This window comes from Labrus mixtus, chromosome 22, assembly GCF_963584025.1.
Source record: "Labrus mixtus chromosome 22, fLabMix1.1, whole genome shotgun sequence".
Classification (NCBI taxonomy): Eukaryota; Metazoa; Chordata; class Actinopteri; order Labriformes; family Labridae; genus Labrus; species Labrus mixtus.
Window position 1 is genome coordinate 577599 of NC_083633.1, and position 22521 is coordinate 600119.

The following is a 22521-nucleotide window of genomic DNA, read 5'->3' on the forward strand; positions in this document are numbered from 1 at the left end:
AACATGTGATAAACAAGTTTTTCATTTACTCCAACTTTAATATTCAACTACATGTTTAGTATTGCACCAACCTCTTTTGCTTTCTGAGGGAATATTCAAATGAGATCTAACTTTAGCTCTGTCACCAAGACAGAGCTAAAGCAGGTTGCTAAGATACAGACTGTGTCTGGAAGTGAAAGGGGAACATAATTACAACCCTGGTTGACAGACATAGACCACAATGTTCATTAGACTTACTCAAGCATTAAGACATCAAGACATTTTAAAGGACAAAGATCCCAACCCTTTGTGTTAAATGATTACCATATAATCATTTGGTGAATAAGTATTTAAACAATTAAGACGCATTTCTTTAAAATGTCTGGATTACAGTGTGTGTGTCAAATGTCTTTATGTGCTATCTGGGTGCCTTTGAACACTCGTCTGACTTGGAGGTTATCATATTGGATTTTTTATTGTTGTTGATTCAGTTCATTTTCTCCTAAGTTAGGTGGCTTGATGTGTTTTTTCCTGCTTCTTCTAATGTTCTTCTTGTTGGTCTGTAGTGTGAACGGGCTTTTGCAGTTATCATACATTCTCTCTCCCCCAGTTCGCTTGTGCTCTTCACATTACCACCTTTCCCTCACTCTGCTTCATGCCCTCAAGCACAGCCCTCATGGTAAATGGACTTGAGCTTTTATAGCGTCTCTTATAGACACTGCAGGTCACACCTACACATTCACACACTGATGGTAGAGGTGTCTATGTAGTATCATCCATCAGAAGTAACTAATCCATTCATACACCACCACTGAAGTAGCGGGAGCAATTCAGGGTTAAGTGTCTTGCCCAAGGACACATCGGACATGTTGCCCAGCTGGGGATTGAACTCTCGACCTTCCGGTTGAGAGGTGACGACTCTACCAACTGAGCCACGTCCATGAAGGGCTTTACAACAACCAACGCATACAGTTTTCTATGATTTTCAGAAATGAAGTTGTGATGTTGGCAGCACCAATGTACCAACCAATTTCTAATGCGCTGGCTTTTCCAGGCTATCAAGGTCAGCCAGAAATGGTGGGAATTGAAGGGGGCATCCAATCTGACCCTGGCAGCTTCAAGCTACAAATACTAAAACACTGACAAAAGCAGAGTTATCTCTGAGCTACTGAGTGTTGAACTATATCAGCCCCTTGCAGAAGAATGGTAGAAATGTGGGGGTTCAACAGTCTTACCAACTGCTTCTTTATACATGTGCCAATTACTCTCAAAAAATAGAAACATTAATTTTTTTTATTTGTTATTTAATGTTTGAGAAATATTCACAATCTATGCAGGAACAAGACATATGTTATGCCTTAACCAGAATGGCTCAGAGAACAGAACAGATAGACATTACAACAGCTCTGAATGTTTATGTCTGTTTAAGTCTGTAAAGACCTTATGTGTACATTCTTCTTTTGAGTTTTTAAATGAGGAGTTTTTTCATGTTTTTATATCTCACCATGCTCATTAAACTACTCCGGGAGGAACAAATCCAGGTGGTAGGCTACCTTCGACCATTGTTTACTCCCAGCAGGACTTGTTAGACCTGGCACCGTTAGCACAAGTTACTGGTAAAAGACACATTTTGGTAAAAATTAAATGTTTTCCTAATAATAAACTAAGGCTCAGCAGTAACATGAAAACCCTGCTTAAGCAGAAAAAGAGGGCTTTCAGGGAAGGAGACAGGGTAAAAGAAAAACACTGCAGAAAGAGCTTAAAGTGAGGAAAACTGCATTCAGGCACAAACCTGAACAGCAACTGCAGCAGAGTGAAACAGGTATGGGCTGGCATGAAAAAGATCACGGGTATGGAGCAAAAGGGAGGACCTTAATCTGTTCTTTAACAGATTTGACAACACAACACCTCCCTGCCTGAGGCCTGTGGTTCAAACCTCTCCTCCCACTACCTCACCCTCAACCTCACCCATAACACTTCAATCATGGCAGGTCAAGAGGGAACTGGATTAAATAAAGCAGGGCAAAGCCCCAGACCTGCTCTGAACCGTTGTGTGAGATCCTCAGAAACACTTATTCAATCTGAGCCTGCACCTTCAGAAGATCCCAGAAGTTTGGAAAAACAACCTGCATTGTCCCTGTTCCCAAAAAGAGACACCCAAACTAACTTCAAAGACTACCGGCCAGTTTCTCTCACTTCTCACATGATGAAGTCCCTGGAGGCTCATGGTGACTCCATACATGGATCCTCTTCAGTTTGCACATCAGCCTAACATTAGTGTGGATGATGCCCTCATCTACATGCTACAGAGAGCCCATGCACATCTGGAAACCTTTGACGTTAGGAGGTTAGATGTTTTTCGACTTCTCGAGTGCCTTCAATACGATACCTCCAAGGCTTGTTGGTGAAAAGATGAGGAGGATGCAGGTGGGGTCAGAAATTGTATCTTAGGTTATGGATTATCTTTCCTGCAGACCCCAGTATGTGTCTCTGGAAGAGTCCTCTGTAGTACAGGGGCCCCACAAGGCACCATATTGTCTCCATTCCTGTTTACTCTCTACACGTCAGCTGCTTTCTCCAGAAGTACTCGGATGACTCAGCAGTTGTGGGATGTGTTAAGAAAGGTCATGAAGAGGCATCAGACTGTTTAATGGAGAATAACGCACAATAAATACACACTCATATTTATTTATTCATTTATGAATACCCAATTTTGCACACTGGATACTTTTGCACACTAAAGATGAATTAAATTAAAAAAAACTGATCTTAGTTGTTTTGTGTCTAAATGGTATTTGTTAGTTTATTTTGTTTTTGTCTATTTTGTTGTTTTGTTATTTGTTAGTTTTCCTGTGTGGTGTCTTGCTGCTTTGACTGTGTAATTTCCTGCAAAGGATTAATAAAGTACCTACCTATCTATCTATCTATCTATCTATGTCTCATGTTGAGGGGCCTTGCTCTGGGCTAGTGGTCCTGTGTCATAGTGTGTTGAAGGTGTAGAAAGACTTTCATGTACTGGTCTTATCATCGGGACTATTAGTCCTGATAAACTTTTAATGGAGAGAGGACAGAAAGTAAAATAAAATGAAAGATAAGGGAATGTTCTCCTCAGAGAACATTCCCTTATCTTTCATAATTTTCAACAAAGACCAAGTGTTAAGTATGAATGTTTATTTAAAAATCCATAGTTCCATACAGAAATAGTCATCTATCATATGTATTATTACACAATCAGTACTTCAGCCATGCTTTCACTGATTCAACACATTTTCAAAAAAGTACAAGATATTTTTTTCAATCATTGAATTTATGCGAAGAAAGACACTAGAAAGCAGTAGAAACACTGACACAAAATAGATAAGCATTAATTCATTTATCTCAAGAAGGCATTGCACAAATCCAAGAATATAAGTGAAAGTTTTAAGGCAATTTGTACAGTTCATTTTCATATAGATTTTTATATTTCAAAACACAGTTTTTAACACCCTTTGAAAAACTGTACATGCAAACAAAGTGCACAGAGTTAAGATCTGACGAGCATACACTTTATTATTTGGATAGATTTAGTAAACAAAGATCTTATGTGTCTTAACACCCAACATGGTCTATTAAAACACACACACACACACACACACTTTCATCAATGACATAATAAAGGAAGTTGACAAAAAAAGGATAAACACAGAAATGCACACAAACCAGAAAAATGCAGAATAATATCCAGTGATGACTTTAGTGATGTGTTTATGTTTTTACTGATATTTGGACATTTGAAAACCATCCTAGGCTCAAGGTTCACAAACTGTCTTTTAAATTAGACTGATTTAATCTTAAGGTTTTTTTTTCAATTTCAGGTCTATGGAAGTATAAGAGTGGAATTGAAAGGACATTAAGATTCCAACTTTCACATTAAAGTGTTTCATTATATTTCACTGTATTTCATTTATGACATTAAGAAGTCTGCAATGATAACTATTTGCTACTAAGTTAAAAAGAGATGTAAAAATAACATAACAAACATAAAGATAGTACATTTCTTCAACTTTCAAATCGTTTCTGGTGGTTTAGGTTTTGATCTTGAAAAAAGTCAAATTCTTCCTCTTACAAATGCAAAGGTAAGCAATCACCCTTATCTATTTAATAAACTCAAGAGTTCTGTGGTTTCTGCTTTGGTCTTGTATAACCAGTAATAAAATGGCTTATTTAGCTGACAGATATTGCTTATAATCAATAGAACCAATATGTTTAGAGGTCAGAGCAACAAAACTAAGTTACTAGCTATAAGACACCTTCATTTTTCATATAAATATCAATTATGATATAAAACTCTGACTCTGTAATAAGCTGTCCACAAAATACATTTGGTTGCTAATGTATAATTGTGATAGCAGTATTTGTCTTTTCTTTTTTTTCTGATTTATTTAAGCCTGTTTTTAATTCAACATGAGAGTAAGTTTTAGGATAATGGCATCTTAGTAACTGATAAAAATGTATATATTGTTATAGTAACAAGGGAACAACAATATTAGAACAGCTGAGAAAGTTCAAGAAGTATTTACTTAAAATGTTCATAAATGTTTATCTAATCATCCATAAGACCATAATTTAATTCATGACACCTAAATTGTTTGTCTACTACACACAAAAGACCCACACAGTGTCGCCATGTTAAAACTTAGAAACTGTCTGGTTTTTAATCAAAATAAGTATGAAAAATGAAAAACAAAAATATGCTTGTCAAAGTTATGCTATGCTTCCTGTCATCAAAACACGTTTCTTCTAGTTTAAGACTAATTTAGAACAACAAAACTGTGTCCTCAAATCACTGCAGTGTTTAAATACTCTTTCACTCTTTTGGTGCAAATTTGTAGTTCTCGAACTATCCATAAAATTCAAATATTCCTGTAGACTTCTAACAACATACAAAATTTCATCCACATTCAACATTTGAACTAATCATACACACAGCCCTTACAACACTGGACAGTCCTTCCTAAATAAAAACACAAAGTTTTTGTTCTTCAAAAAACATTGATTCAATGCTACACTGAATCTTGTTGAGACAGCAACCACACAAATAGTCCTGCAAATGATTTGTACATAAAAATATCCATCACAAATAAAACAACAAAAATAAAAAAGGCTATATCAAAGCTGAAGGCGTAATAAAACACACACACAGTTAAAAATAAACATACCAAAAGTCTTTTCTGCATTTTTGACCACTGGGTTCTGATGCTCAAACAGTATTTAGTTTGAGAGCAGCTGCTATCATTTGACACATGTTGCAGGGAGGTGGTGTTAAAATGACACAATGAGATGAAATCCTTGGGTATGAGAGCATCTTTATGCCAAGGCATTTAGGGGGGAAAGAGACAGAGAAAGGGAGAGAGAGAGAGAGAGAGAGAGAGAGAGAGAGAGAGAGAGAGAGAGAGAGAGAGAGTCAAATGAATGCTACATAAATACAAGAAATACTGGAGATGAGAACTTTATCATCTCTGCAAATTCACTTTTTCTAATTTCTAAAAAGGTAAATAATTGTTCGCAGATGTTGATGTAGGCTATACAATAAATCATTTTATGACCGCTCACCGATGGACAGACGGCCTCCTTGGTGTGTCAGGGCCTTTACATGAATCTATGCTAACTTTGCTAATTACTGTAGCAACAGGCAGAAATAATACATGAGGCTTATAAATCTCCATAACATTTGGAGGTCAGGGATTAAAGTACTAGGCCAATTTGTTTTCTGATAATTAATCAATAGTAATTAAGGGGATATTTAGAGCGAGAGAGAGAGAGAGAGAGAGCGAGAGAGAGAGAGAGAATATTACAAGCTTTATTTAGAAGCTTTGTGGATATAAAACATATCAAGAGTAAAAATCCTTGTTATTGTTTGCTGTAAACATGAGTGAGTGGGAGAGAGACAGAAGAAGTTATATACATCATGATCAAGTGTTTCCTTTGTTTTGTCTGGAGACATTCTCTTTTCAGTTGTCCTTCATTTCTTCTTTCCTTACTTTTACTCTCCTTTCTTCTCTTCCATACTCGACATCAGACCTTTAAAACTCTTCAAAGTCTCACTAGGTTTCCAAGGCCAACATTGTTTTCGAGACAGTAACAGGAATGCTTGACAGTGGAAGTAAACAGACTCTCATTGGCTGTTCCTGGCTCTGTCTGTCACTCTACAGACAGCCTCCTGAACATGAGAAAGACCTCCTGAATCCATGTTAGCGAGGCATGTAGAGCAGCTTCAGGGACATGGAAGTATTCTGCAAGTTCAGCTGAGCACTGACTGTTACACCTGCACCCCGGCTCCTCATATTTGGGTTTGTAGAGGTTGGCCGGGAGGTGTGTAGGGAGGTGGTGCTGGTGAGGGCTTAATCCCACGGGTCCTCATGTAGGACAGGAACTGGTCGGGAATCTCTGCCAGGACATCCTTGGCGAGTCGTGCCATACTAAGGATGTGGTTCCCTGTCCGGTCGATGTAGTCCCTGAATGGGACAAACTAAAAGGATGAAAGGGAAGAACATTGATTCCAGAGACATGTTAAAAAGGAAAAACAGATGTTCAAAGTAAGAGGACACATTTCCATATGAAACAGAAATGACTGTTCCTAAAATTGATTGTTTAAGTGTGCACTCACACGAGGCGATCCGTACAGCACCCAAGCACGCTTCACCCCTAAAGCCCACTTTGTTTAACTAGTGTGAGTACTCCAATCTGTGCTCAAGCACTCCGGGATTTCTCTATAACTCAACTGTGCCAAAGCAAACCTCTTCCAAGGTTTGCTTTGGCACAGTTGAGTTATAGAGAAATCCCGGAGTGTTCTGTCTGTATCTGACTAAAATGACTCAAAAGAAGCTACAAAGTCAGAAAATAGCTTTCATGTTGTCTGTGTTGTTCTCCAATGTGCGGACGGGGACTTGACCCTTGAGTCCGCCCACCTCACAATTACGTAAAGCTATCCATGTGTTGCATTACAACGTTATGTACAAGAGGTAACTGTGCTATTTGAAATTGAGCAGCTTTAAGCTTCAAAATAAAAGGAGACAGACACAGAGACAGCTTCTATACCAAGACCTGATCAGCTTTAGTAAACACATTCTGAGAACCAATACAATATGCAGTTTAAATGGGTCAATCTAAACTACTAGTTGTCACAACAGTAATCTAAATAAATGAACATTAGTTGGAACAAATTATCACTTTTATGACTGTTATTTCAAAATAAACTAGAGAAACCTAGAAATATGCATCCAGAACTTTATGTTGATTATTTTCTTCTGAAACTGAACCGTGACCTCAAAACTGAGGTACCAACAGAACCGATTATTAGTCGCTATGTGTTTGTTTCATTTGTGTGTCCATCTTACTCTCTGAGGTCTTGGGCACCAGGGACACAAAAAACATGGGTCAGTCTGGGTGGACCAGTTGAATGAACATGCAGACTGATCATAATTTATCTGAAAAGCTGGTCATTTGGTGGGAAATATGGAGCTGATGGACTTTAAATATCCTCTGGTCACTAAATGAGTTTTGTTATCATCTTGAATAATTACAAAGCTAATTGGCTAACTGAGATATAATTATAAGTAGATAGTAATTTTATTTCATTTGTGATTATGCACAATGAAGAAAACATAAGCCCTCATTTCCCCCTGAGATGGGAAATCTTTGTATTTCTGAGTCTGAAAAGGAGCTTCCAGTGACGCAAAAAATCGTCATATTGCGTCACTGGAAGCTGTTGTGGTTAGCGGGCTGAAACTACAACGCTAGTTCCTCATATTTTCGACCCCTGAAGCTACAGACCAATCACAGATCAGTGGGTGGGAACTCACTCCCAGAATCGAAACTTAACGTCCGCCATATTGCTTGGAAGCTATGCTAACAGTGTCTATGGAGAAAACTGATAACAATGTAGAAAAAATTATGTTACAGCTTCAAACTGATATGGATGAAGGGGATTTTGAAGGTCTTGTGCTCGAATCGGATGTTTGTGGCTATCTCTACGAGCCACAATATAGCAGCGAGACGGCTGCTGCCGACAGGCGGGTGTTATGCCTCGGCCCCTGACACAAGGTGACAGAAGAAATCTCTGAATCAGTTGTGTAAACGGCCTTATGTGTTGAAGTAAATATGTCTGTAAATAGAGGACCTTAGTGGGAGTGGCCTGCAGTGCATTCTGGGATTTGGTGTCTTTCATCCACATGAGCCAAAAAGACACTTTCTGCCTTTTCTCGGTCAAGAAGGCACCAACTTCAAAATGTATTTCACATTTCTACATATATGACCCAATGTCAATACAGATTCATGTTTCAACAGGTGAAGTATCCCTTTAAGAAACCTGGAGAAATGGTGTCTAGTTGGTTGTGTACCTGAACAATGTCTCTTTCAGCACATCTTCCTCTGGATGAGATTCTGACTTCATCCCCGTCCAACTCAACCATGGCTGAGGAGAATAGAAACAAAATACACAATTTAAAATGAACTGTTGTCTGATTGTAAAACTGGACTCACAGAGTGACAATTAAATCAGGTTGATTGTAAAGTTAAATAATAAAGCTCATCCTTCGCGTGACAGGTTTCATGAATATTTTTTACAAGATGTCTTACCATCAAATTCAGCAGGCCCCACTCCAACAATGATGATTGACATTGGAAGACAAGCGGCCTGCAGGAAAGAAGAGAAACAAACAAAAAAATGTGAAAACATTGTGTATGAATATCTTCCCATTACGATTGTTAAGATAAATATGAGCCACAGGTTAACATATCTCTTAACTCTAAAGCCTAGGCACTGAACCCTAACATACTTTAATGACATCAGCTGTGCAGTGCATGAGTCCTTTCGGATACTTTCTTTATATTGACATTTTCAGAGGTAAAGACAAAAGAAAAGAAGGGAAGAAAAAGGAATTAAAAAAACAAAAAACAAATACAAATCAGGGTTTTTCATTTAAGATGAGTTACATTCCGTACAGTACATAATCCATTTCTTCCAGACTTTTATATATTGGTCAAACTTTAGCCTTAATGAGAAGGTCAGTCTCTCCATGCAGTGTATTTCGTTGATTATTGCTAACCAATCATCCTTTGATGGGGGGTTTGCCTGCAGCCATTTCCGTGTGATTGCTGTCTTAGCTGCAACCAGAAGGACTTTATAACACATATTTATCATCTGACATGAGATTGTCCGGGATTTTGCCCAGGTATAGTATGATGAAAAGAAGTCCTTTAGGAGTTTAGATGGAATTAAAACAAAACAATAATGACATTGTATGTTTCCACTGATCAATAAGAAAAAAAACCTACCTCCAGTGTTTAATAGCATTTTTTGTTTTCATTACAGTGTTGATATATGTGAGCAAACTTTCAGTCAATAAAACCATTAAAAGAAAATACATTGTGAATATTTCACATATTTGAAACTGAACCATATTCTATCATAGGACTTGATCAATCCTTATAATAATATTACACATCCAGTACAGAAGGCACAATTTACTGAACGCATCTGTCAGATCACCGACAAACATTGATCCCCAGCTCCTGCCACCACATGTTCAATGTTTTTTAAGGTAAGACACTTAACCCCAAGTTGCTCCCGCTGCTTCGGTGGCGGTGTGTGAATGAGGAGGACACTTTACATAGAAACCTCTGCAGTGTGTTGATGGTTGTGAAGAGGTGTAGAAGTGCTTTGACTAGTCAGAAGAAGAGAAAAGTTCAATACAAGCTCAAGTCCATTTACCATAATGGTCCCTGTGTTCAACTGTGAGTCCACTGAGCTCTTGAATGAATCATTAAAGAATCGACATTTTGGGGTCAACCCTGGTGTGTTCATTACTAACTTACAGCTAACAGTTAGAGAGTTATGAAGTTTAAACACAACACATAATAACTGACCACATGGTGGAGCTATGGTATCATTTATGAGTATTTTAAACATTGTACAATTATTAACCAGATTATCAAGTTTGAATACTTAAACACTTTTTGTTTCTTGGATTTCAGGTTTCAAAGATTGCTTATATTTCTCCCATTTTAGTTTTTGTATGATATAAAATCACTGTAAGATTTAAGCATAAAGACAAGTGAAAGCACTTACACCACATCTGAAGTGGTGTCTGCATTGTTAGTGAAAAGATTTTGTAGTCTCAGGGATTGAACCCAATATCTTCAAATTGACGGGTATGACAGTGGGCTTACCCACTGAGCCACAGGGAGAACAGGTTTTCACATGAGGCCATGACATCACATTGGAACAACTCTTGTTTTTAGCCATTCAACCATTCAAGTATTTAGCAAAAGAGAAAATATTCTGCCTATAGTACAGGAACATGTTTACTGTCATTACCAGCACATCACTTCCATGGATCTTAAAGGAATTAGATATGTGAGATGTGGAGTATGTAAATAATGAATTGATCCTTCAGCGTTGATCACTGCAGTCTGATCAGTGCCATGTGGAGTTCAACTTCTTCTACTAAGTAAACTCACTTAAACCACTTTTGATATGAGTCTGGCAGTCCGTTCTTCTACTGTACCATTCTTACCTTCTCTGTCTCTGACTTTCTATGCGCCATGAATCTATGCCATCTTTATGTGTAATTCAAGGAAGCATTTTAAAGTCTGTTGGTTTTGGAAACATTTGATGCCTGACAGTGAAATACCTGAAGATGACTGTTTACATCAAAGACACACACACACACACACACACACACACACACACACACACACACACACACACACACACACACACACACACACACACACACACACACACACACACACACACACACACACACACAGAGCTGCAGTGGGTGGACTCACGTTGACGATGGATTCCTTGGTCTGGGCCATGTCTGAGATGACTCCATCTGTGATGATAAGAAGTATGAAATACTGGGAGCCATCCTTCACTGAAGCTGCATACCTACACACACAATAACACACACAACCCATAGTGTTATTATTTATGTGCATGATAATTCATTACTCCAGCATATTATGCATTATTCTCTTTGCTCTTGTTTTTAATAGGAAAAGCCATTGAACATCTTTTGGACTTACTTTTACAGAAAAAATACCTCTGACTAAATCTCAGCAAAGGCTCTTAATCAGTATCAAGTATTTCTCTCTGTACATCTCGTTTTTGGTTTTCTTCCATATTTATAGACGCCCAGCTCAATACAGCTTTCAATATTTCCAGCAATTCAGAATGTGACCTTTTCCTTCCAAATGAGTTTTGAACTGACTTTTTATTTTTTTATTTCTACACACATTTATTTATATTTGACTTTGGTCTTTGCTAAGCGTCACCATTTTGCACTGAAAGGTGTATGTGCTCCTTCTCCTACCTGATGTTAACTGATATTTAAGTGTCTCTCACTGCAGTGGATCACAACAAATCAAGTAGAGGAAGATTGAGAAGCACAGTACAGTACAGGCAAAGAGTAAAAGAGACAAGAAAACAGTTACCAAGCTGCAAGTGTGAGTGAAGCAAGACATTCTCTATTTTCAGAGAGAAAAAAGGAAATATTAAGGTGTTACCTAGTGAAATACCCTACGCAGGTTTAAAGTTGCCAAAAACACTTTTACATAAATGCATGCATGTCAGTGTGGTTTTAAAGGTTTTTAATGAAGGTTCACAGTTAAAGAATGTGATCAATGTATACTGTTTTGTGTGAATATAATTGAAAAAGTCAGCTTGAGTGTGTATGACTGAAACATTTGTCTTTATTATAGTAAATTATCTATATTATGGAAATAAAAATCCCTGTTGACTTTTAGATGTTAGACCCCATGGCGCTCAAATGCTAACTTACTTCAGGGTTTTAGGACTCATTCCTGTGGCGTCCTATTTAAGTTAGGATTTTGCTTGTTCCACTGGTTTACGTCACATTTTAAGATACGCAGATCTTTAGTAAATCAGGCCCTTTGTTTTTTTTTTTTCATTTTCAAGTCTTTATGACAAGTTAAAATCTCCTGGTTTTAGCTTCATATTCCTTTCTCTTTTGTTCGGATTGTGCAACAAATAACATACAAAACAGTGGTGAGCTTTAGAGGTGCTGTAGCTGCACTTTGAGCCTTGCTAATTGTCACCTAGTCATTTTCCACTTTGTTTAATGCATTGTTTTAATTTCTCTTCAGTTTCAGCTAATGAAGGTGAAAAATCCTATATCCAAAAAGTAAAACAAAGTGTTTTAATGTCATTATGGCAAAAATAAACAGGTAATTGATTGTGAGAATGTGCCATAAAATAGGATCAAAAAGACAGTGAGGGATGTTCATTGTCTCCTTTTTCCTTACTCATGTCCTTTCCATCAAACTGTGACAAAGTATTCATGTATACATTTCCTGCTTCATAAATGATGTTTCCACACACAAAGATACAAACAAACATGAAGTCAGGTGTCAGGCACTTTCTCTGTTTGTGTATTTCTCTCCCCCTCATACTCTTGCTCCCTAGCAACACTTGGTACATCGAGCTAATTACAGCAAACCTGAGAACACCTGCAGAGTGATATATGTATGTATACTCACATGATTTGACAATTCTCATATAACCTTTGATAGCTGATACTCGTACTTAAATCATTGTTTAAGTTGTATAACTTAAATTGGTTCAAAAATTAACTTAGGAAATCAGTAACTGTGGGAGATACTGCAGCTGTGGCTCAGTGGGTAGAGTTGTCACCTCTCAACTGGAAGATCAAGGGTTCGATCCCCAGCTGGGCAACATGTCCGATGTGTCCTCGCTTCGGTGGTGGTGTATGAATGGATTAGTTACTTCTGATGGATGATACTACATAGCGACCACTACCATCAGTGTGTGAATGTGTAGGTGTGACATGCAGTGTAAAAGAGCTTTGAGTAGTCAGAAGAGTAGAAAAGAAATATATAAGCTGAAGTCCTTTTACCATTTACATAAGGAAAGTGAGGAAATGTTTAAAAACAAAATAAGAAATGATGTTTGTAACCTGGCCACATGGTTGACGACGGGGGAGAAGTTAGTGGGTCCGTAGAGCTGAACTGACTTCAGACTCTGGTAGTAGGCTCCCATCACACCTTCAATTCCTGCACAGTAAGGGTTCTGAGGGTTCCCATTCTACGTTCAGAAAAACAAAAGGAAAAAAAGCAAATCCTAAGAAAAGAGAATCATTTAAAACTTGCAACATTCATTTCAGATGCCTTTGCAGAAACTGATGGAAAAAACTCCTTTAACCAGGGCCTTTTTTTCCTTTTATTTTTTTTAGTCTACTGTCATAAGCATATGTGCTTATTTAATATCAATTTAATTCTGGCAGAATGAGTAAACTTAGAATAGCCATTCTAGTTCTAAATTATAAAGCTATTCTATTAGTTGGAATATAATAAACGAGGACAATACATATTTTATTAGACATGGTTAAGTATTATACACCATATATCTACAACTATGTGCAATGAGAGACCTTTTAATGTCAGTGGATGAGCTAAGCATCTTACGGTTCTGCAATAAACAAAACAACAACAACAATAATGCACTACACCACCACTGGTGAAAACAAGTAAGTGAAAACACTTTGACGAACATATTCTCTTTTATTTCCTCCTTGTACTTCAATCCTGATCTTACCAAGGCAAACTCATGGGACACTCGTCCATCAGGCGGCAGCTTGGCTCCAAACCCAAGAGCAGGAAACATTTTATCACTGTCGTAGTCCTGGATGATTTCTCCAACTGCCTTCAGGGCCATGGCGTAGGCATTCAGCTGGTAGGGACTCATGTAGTGAAGTGAGGTGGGCTGGGCAGGGTTACCTGAAATGATGTACACACAGTCAGAGGACAGTTCATGGTCATATGATAGGACTTTAGAAGAGGTGACATGTTAGCAGCCTCAAAGTGACATAAGTCAGTCTCAGAAATGTAGTTAATAGGTGAGTTGTTGCGGGGCACTGGTGGTGCCCGACATATGGAGGCTGTAGTCCTCCAAGCAGGTGGCCCAGGTTCAAATCCCACCTGTGGCTCCTTTCCTGCATGTCATTCCCCACTCCTCTCTCTCTCTGATTTCCAACTCTATCCACTGTCCTATCTCTACATTAAAAGCCCAAAAATAAATCTTTTAAAAAAAAGATATTTGAGTTGTTTCACTTTTTTTCGAGCAGAAATGACAATGATACTTTTTAAAAGTTTAGATTTACAAGTACGAGTAATAAATGTATACGATGAAAGATAAATAAATAAAATAAAAAATAAGAGGAACTTATATAGTAATTTAAATAACTGGGAAACATTTTTAACAAATAAACTTTAAGCCATAACTGTTATTGATAACAATGTTGTGATAAACTGTCAAAGACTGTGTAGCTTAAAGATGCTACCGTCATCCCAAAAAAGCCAAATAAGCTTTTTAATTCTGTTTTTGAAAACCTGAGTTAAGTGGTTGAAAATAGCAAATTGCTATTTATTCTACATCCCAGTACATGGTATTCATTTTGCTTATTGAAACTGCTTTGAATAAACTGCAGAACTCTATTAGCAATCATCGTCAATTCAGATTTTTAGCAAAAGCCAGACAAGTTCAAGTACACCTTAACCTCAGACATCAACAAACTGAAGGGCAGATGGATAACATGGACATCATGCACTCAGTATAAGCTGTGATGGAGAGGGCTATCAGGAAACACTTAAATCCTCATTTGCATATACACTATTTCAATGAAGGCTATCTAGGCACTTGGTGCACAGTGTGTCCTTCAGTGAATATCTAAGTGTGTAAGTGATCACATTCAGACAGTATGTCTGTATATGTTTGGTTTTTTTACTCACCGTTGGAAGCTGTGAAATCAATGGCAACGGTAAAGTTAATCTGAGTCCTGAGAAGACAAAAGCACAGAGAAGGAAAATGAAATATTATCTTATGATTTATGAATCCACAATCCCAAACCCCCCTTCTCATTGTATCTCTCTCAAACACACACATATACACACAGACATCTATATTCTAACAAGAAAAAATAAAGATAATGGAACATAATCAAGTTGTAGTGATCTGTCTGCTTGTTAAGTCTGAGTTCCTTCTGGCCTTTAGCTGAAACAGTGATAAGAAATGATAATGAGCTTTTAAACATGGCATTGTTCAAAGTAGGGCTGCACGATATTGGTAAGAACTGACATTGCATTATTTTTCTTTCCTGCGATATATATTGCGATATTTTAAAAAGTTTACTGCTTCACTCTGTTCAGCTGAATTCTCCCTGACTCTCCCTGAAATTATGATTACAGACTCTCACCTGATGTTCCCTCCGCGACCAAATAATACTAAGGGGATATTTATTAAATATGTTAACGTGCTGCGCCCCTCCAGCCTGCGAGAGAGAGAGAGAGACACACAGCGGGAGCGCGCACATACAGGCTGAGCAGACGCACAATGGCTCACAAAAAATGATTTTGTTTAGGAGAGTGGTGCTGGGTAGTGCATACAGAACAAGGAGGACATTTATATCAAGGATCAAGGATATCTCTATTAACTCTCACAGACAGCAGTACCACACAAACCATTAAACATACTATAGGAAGTAAATATTGCATACACCAGAACATACACTAAACTGGTTGAAAGGACAATGTAAATGAATACATTTCATAAATAAATATCACAAGGAACTAGTCCTTTACCTTCTGTCCCACTTGATCTATTTTGTTTAGCTTGACATGTGCTTGCAACATGCTCCGTTGAAAACAGACTTGCTGAATGGGCCATCCATGGTGGGGATGGAGTATGTGGAAATTGGCAGTTAGTTTTGCATTTAAATAGTGGTTGACTTTTAATCATCAAGTCAATTCCATTAAAAATGTGCTTTTTTTTTAGGGGGACAGTTGCAAGGACAAGGCTGCAGAGGAAGGAGACTTGAGTGAATTCTGGTCCAGTTCCCCACAATTTTCAGCCGAGCAGTCTAAATTATGCATGCCCTCTGTCTTTCCTTCCAAACCTCTCTCTGTCACGCACACACAAAGTTTGAGAGAGGAACTCCACTTTTATTAGTGGGAAAAGTACAGCACAAGAAACAAAGTGAACTGAGGGACAGATAACATTACAAAAGACAATGGAAGAGAATAAAGGGAGGAGAGCAGGGCTCGATTAAATGCGTAATTCTGAAATTCTCAAACCCTTTCAATAACAGATTTATCATATTGAAATGATTTACTGATTAGTCTTAAAAGGCTGCAAGCTCTTTATTAGTTTAGTTTGGCTTAAACAGAAAACTTCCTCCCCATACATCATCAATAAGTTTCACCTTTATCTTCACTGGAGGATTAATGTTATTTAGATCTCAACAGGCCTTATTTGGTTGATTTAAAATATGTATACAGGAGACATCTTTAGGCAGTACCCCCTTTATTACATTTAGCTTTCAAAAAAGCTAGAGGGTTGCGAGGGTTGGTGTAAATCCAACAGTTTTTACCACCATGTCTTATATTCAAATTCAGAGTTGAAGAATGCATACGTACTATCCAGGTGACTCGAGGGTTTAGACTTAAATTGTTGGATCCAGCTCTGCTTAGATTTTCAGGCATATTAGTTTTTTTAAACATTTTTCAGCTAGCTTGCTCATGCATCCAGCTTCTATCTCTTTTGCTTCTATCTTCTATCAGGGTTATGAAAGTGAGAAAATCACAAAACAAGACCTCTAATCGTATAGTGTTGGCAGGTATGCTACTGAGCTCCAGTGAGTTACAGTTAAATAATTAGTATTTTTTAAGTGCTCTTTCTTTGTGTTTAATATGATAACGGTGTTTCTGTGAGCATGAGGATATTTGTGCTGTTTGTATTTCTCACACAGAAAGTCTCAGTGACATCAGCCATTGGATTCTGAAGTAGACTTTGGGCAAGCTCGTAACAGGGGCTGAGGCGGGCCTAAAGCGCCCTGACTAACAGCTACAACATACCACACCACTGATTATGACTTATTCTTCGCCTGGTCAAGAATCAAAAACGGATTAGTTATTTAAAAAAACTCACCCTGTGCACAGTTTGTGCAGATAAAGAAATAAGCTTATTTTGAACTGGGCTGTAAATGTTTAGTTCTGCTTTTTAAATGACATGAAATCTGCATTGGCTTGATTTCTCTTGATACTCACTATACTCATTTATATAGATAAGTACCTCTGATGGTTAGACACCATCAATACATACAGTAGTTGTGGGCAGCACTTGCAGGCAGCAGTAGCTCAGTCTGTAGGGACTTGGGCTGAGAACCAGAAGGTCACCGGTTCAAGTCCCGGTGTGGACCAAATATGGAAGTTGGTCTGGTAGCAGAAGAGATGCCAGATCACTTCCTGAGCACTGCCAAGGTGCCCTTGAGGAAGGCACCAAACCCCCTTCCCACCATCAGCTCAGGAGTGCCCGCTGTGGGCTGCTCCATCACCCTGACATCTCTCCATTAGTGCATGTCCATAGGATCCTGTTTCTGCATGTATATATTTCTGCCTATGTTTGTGTTCATGACTTGTGAAAACTGAAATTTCCCCTTGCGGGGATCAATAAAAGTAAATCTTGATCTTAGTTTGAAGGTAAGAATTTTCATAAAAGAGAGGCTCCCAAATTTGAAAGTATGCATTTAACTTTTTGTAACTTGCATATAGGACCTCACATGTTTGGGGTGTTCTTTTTCACCTGAAAAGTGAAAATGTTCTATTCAAGACAAAAAGGCATTTCAAAATGTTCCCAAGAAGTCTACTTTCCTCTTATATCTAAGTGCCAGAGGGAAACATGCATCATTGCACTGAGTGGCCTAAAAACAGCATCAGAGGTTGTGCGATGTGACCTCTCCTGATGATATGCAAACAGATGTTACTGGTTAAATGGTGTCCATCTGGCTTGAAGAGAGGAAAGGAGAGAAAAGGATAAAAAGGAGCAGGGAGGAGATAAACAGCTTACACCAGGATTTAGTCTTATTAGCAGAAACATTGATGTCGGTAATCCTTTTTCATTTGGTATAACCCTCAAAGTAAGACGTCTGAGTTTCTATCAAGGATTGTTTGTTGTCTGAATTTTGAGGGTCTGCTTCTCCATCAAATGATAACCTCTCAGAATGATTTCAATACAAGCAGTGATCCCTCCTGCTTCTATTCTGGTTTCAATACTTTATTCACAGAGCAAACTAAGGGGAAACAATATCTGTCAGTATGAGTGACAGGGCTTCCTTCAAAGACTTGTCTAAATATGAAAGATATAGCCACCAATTCTCATGAATAGAGGCCTCATTGTTGAAATCTATGGGTGGTTCAAATGCTATATCAAAGTACTTGAATAGAAAAGAGAGCAGCAATGGTTGGATTGAGGGGAGTCCTTTATGATAAAGCTGCCTGTGGATCATGTTCTATATTAGATTCAAATGAACAATTAACTGATTGGGGCGAAGCTGCAAAAAGAGCTGTCAATCAGAGAATAAGAGAGCAATGAGGAAGTGAGAGAAGCCGAGATAATGTACCAGAAAATTGAGTGAAATTTCAAATTTACGAAACACCTGTGTTACAGTCGACCAAGATTAGTCACACAAGGGATTTCTGGGAAACACACAAGCAAAAAAAAGTACCTAGGAGGGTGTGTAGCATGGCTGTGTTAATGTTTCCATTAGTGTGTCTGTGCACAAGTACACAGTCTGCCCGTTTTGCAATTGGAGTGAGTGCAACTGAACCATTACAGTCCATTTAGGTTTCAAGCAGTGAGACAGCACTTGGCACTTCATTTAGTCACACAAGCGTGTAACAGCACCCTGACGTGTACTGCAAAAGAAAAAAGAAAAACCCTCTCTCCAAGGGGAGTCTCCAAGTGCTCTCTGACTGAGTGCAGCTGAGAATGTAGTGTATGTATGATGGGGATTCTCCATCAGTAAAAATATGCATGGACACATGGTAAAAATAATAGGCTAGTGAGAGCTGGCTTTAAAGTATCTAAGAGACTAACAACTAACAATTCCGCTCATGCTTTTCTACTTCTTTTCATGTAATAAACAAATACAGTTTCTTCATCTAGTATCATAAACTGATTCACACAAAGTGCATTACTCATGCTCTGTTGATCAATGGAATATTGATCAGTGTATGTAGTCATAAAGTTATTACTTCGTCTACAAGCGTATACATTATTACGGCAATGGTGCAAATCAAAAATAAGCTGGAAGGTCCACTTTTTTTTTTTTCCTTAAACAAAAACTTTTTTATAGTTCAGCAAATTAGAGCTTTCTGTTCCAATTAAAAAATATAAATTCATGAGATATGCTGTTAAAGGGGAATTTAAAAAGAAATGGCTTTCTCCCATTTACAGTTGATTAGATATTATTGTTTTTGTTGTTCTTGCAATTATTATTACAGTTATTATTTATAATTGTATTATTATTATTATTATTATTATTATTATTTATAAAATATTTTTATTAGTTTGCACAGATGATAAGAAAACATACAGTTGGCATAAGAGTTGACATTGTACTGTGGTCATCTTTTGTAAACCCCATTGGAAGGTCCACTTTTAAATAAAACTTTTCATGTATAAAAGAGTTCAGGTGCTTGTTTACTTTATTTAAGTACCTTTTCAAATGTAAGTATTGATAAAACAGTTTTAACGTAAAAAAGGACCATGTTAAGACCAAAAGTAGCCCTTAGGCTCTCATTTTAAATATAAGGTCTTGTAGGTATAGACTTATAGAATTGTTGCTATATTTCTGTGTTTTCATTAAATGATCTGGGAAATGGTTAACACATGCTGACATGAATAGCAAGCATATCTGTATTCATTGCATACCAGCAATATTTGTTTTATGAAGTATTCAGTGACATCACATTTTTCCTTCATATTTAATCCTTGTGTATTCCAGTAGGAGTCACTCTTTTGGTTCTGCACAATGTTGTAGCCGTTGTCAGCAGCCACGTTTCACAACCTCTCTTCATGCAGGACTCAGGACTGTGGATTAACATGTTGTTTACTCTTACCAAGGAACAAAGGAACTGATCACATTGAATGTATTATAATCATCTTTTTAAACTCAAAATCTGATCTTCAGAAAAGAGTTATATTATGTTTAATAAGAGCTCACACTGAGCTCAGCTCTTTAGTTTTCAGTTCTTAGTTTTGGTTTCTTGAAGTTTAGAGCTTCAGCTCTTGCTCTCTTCTCTTCGGACTTCGGTCCGAATCCCTTCTTTTAAGTTTGTGCCGTAGAGACGAGTCTCTGCCGAACTTTTATTTTCAACGCACATTTTTTGGAAACATCAATTCTTCCTGGCTCAAGCAAGGTTTTTGAACTTTCTTCTCCAAAGTCTTTGCTCTTTAATTTTGAACGCCAATTCCTTAATTTGGATTCATTGATATGGCCATCAGGTTAATCTGAATTGGAAATCGACGTATTAAAAGACTCTTTAATATTGTTTCCTGTTGGATCCTCTTGGAGCTTCTGAGACGACGGCTGAACCGACGTACAATCTCCATCCCAGCTGCACACTCCGACCAAGTTGTTAAGGCATCTAATCTGGCCCGTGGACCTCTCTGGGCCTGAAAAGAACCGCTTGCCAGAGACTGAAACGCGGGACCAGCCGGCGGAGTTCAATTGAACACATCTCACAGTAAGACTGCTGGTGGCAAGGGGTGTTGGAAGATTGAGTCTTGAGTCGTGTCTATTCAGAGCCCTCCTTTAAATCCAAATAGAATCCCAAAATTCTTTTATCAACCTTTTCTTTTTGACCATTTTCTGATTAAGTCATTCAAACAATACTGCGTCTTATCTCATTACTAAATATATAATATCACCATACATCATAATTGCATCATCCCGATCATAATAATCATATTCTTTATCTGTTTCATCTATACATTATTGTTTACCCCTTTTATATTAAATTTTACACATAAAATTCAGGACTTTGTCTGTGTGTTTTCTGGTTTAACATTTCCAGAACTTACTTCTTTCAAGATATGAAACTGACTGATTAATTAATTAACTTATACCATTAAAGTTATTTTCTTCCTTTGACAGGAAGTGGTGCCCCTTCTTAAATACGAGGTTAAATAAAGACATAACATCTTAATAATTTAATTACGCTACAATGTTCACTAGCTAGTCATTCACATTTTCTGACGTCTGTTGAAGGTCAGGTACTGTACACAAGATTTTAGGGACACTTAAACAAAAAAACAGATACCTGCTGTTCTGAAACTGTTCTACTGAGAGCAGTGACAGCATAAGGCCTATAACACCACAGTGAGCATAAAATATGGTTTCTGTTTGTTTTGAGTAAGCAAGGCCTGAACCAGGAAACAGTGTTTGATGGTCAGTAAATATTAAAAAGAAGAGAAGTCTAAACTTTCCTTTGAAATAGTAATAAATTGTGCTTCAGGTGTGAATTGAGATGTATCTCTTTAATGTACAAACACCATCCAGTTCTTCAGTGTATGACTGTTTGGGGCAGGCTATTATCTACCCTCTAGCACAGCAAGTGTTGCCTTCTTTGGTAATACCCTCAATTAATCAAGCGATTTTGTGCCGGCCTTTTATACATCTAGAGCAATGCATTCCCTCTATGAAATCCCACTGAAATAAGCAACAAACACAACTACGGGGACAAAAAGGATTTTATCACAGTCACTGACGTAAAAACTTCACCTTCTGTGTTTTCATGTTGGAGAATGTTTTTCATTTTGAAATGAAGTTAAACTTTATTTTTAGAATGCCATTTGTTATACCTGCTGACTTTCAAAACCCCTACAAGGGCAACGACTAAAGTGGTGGGGTTTTTTTCTCCAAAGTTGCACACACGCACACATGTACACACATGTGCAGATTCTCTTTCTCTGACTTGACAGTCTCCCCCTTAGTGAGTTTAATGAAGGCAGGGTGTGTAGGCGAGCAATGGCACCATGCCTGGTAGTACACAGTCAACCCTACTGAGCACACACACACACAGTCAGCCCTACTGAGCAGCAAATGTACACAAGCCCATATACAGTACATGGACACACACACAAGCACACATGATGGCACATAGCACGAGCAAGTGCTGAAACACAATTCAAGATCACACACGCACGCACGCACGCACTCACACACACACACACACACACACACACACACACACACACACACACACACACTGTCACACTTTTCCATCTGATTCACTCAAACTGAGGGATCATTGTCTTTGGCATATTGCAGACACCAAGTCATGATGTGGTTATTATCAGGCACACTCAGTTTATCATTAAAAGAGGGAAGTGTGCATTAAATGACTTTGTGGTCTTCACTTACCCTCCTTTGATGTAGTCCAGGAAGGTGACTTCAATGTCCACCAGAAACGACAGCAGCGTTACCTATAAGGGTCAGCCCCGATCAGCTTGGTGTCAATGATAAAGACTTAAACATGTTACTTCTAATGAAACAACTGTACAAGGAGGGGAAAATTTAAGATTGATGTTTCCTCACCGTTCCAGAGTTGAGGTATTTTTTCTTCCTCCCTTTCTTCTTTGGATTTATCACCTAAAAACAACAGGAATGTAAATAATCA

The 22521-nt window shown here is 37.9% G+C and overlaps 1 protein-coding gene across 2 annotated transcripts in view; it reads right to left on the reverse strand.

The window, feature by feature from the left end:
• Positions 1-3132: 3132 nt before the first annotated feature.
• LOC132956228 (copine-8) overlaps positions 3133-22521 on the reverse strand; it is an 83669-nt gene continuing 64280 nt past the window's right edge. The window contains exons 12-20 of one of the 2 annotated variants that reach the window (XM_061029544.1): positions 22440-22493; positions 22266-22327; positions 14794-14840; positions 13601-13782; positions 12963-13090; positions 10813-10915; positions 8596-8653; positions 8358-8431; positions 3133-6487 (exon numbers count right to left, since the gene is read on the reverse strand). In XM_061029544.1, the coding sequence (XP_060885527.1) occupies positions 6299-6487; positions 8358-8431; positions 8596-8653; positions 10813-10915; positions 12963-13090; positions 13601-13782; positions 14794-14840; positions 22266-22327; positions 22440-22493 (897 nt within the window). In that variant the 3' untranslated portion in view covers positions 3133-6298. The remainder of the gene's footprint in view (positions 6488-8357; positions 8432-8595; positions 8654-10812; positions 10916-12962; positions 13091-13600; positions 13783-14793; positions 14841-22265; positions 22328-22439; positions 22494-22521) is intronic. The other variant, XM_061029545.1, reaches the window with a different exon arrangement.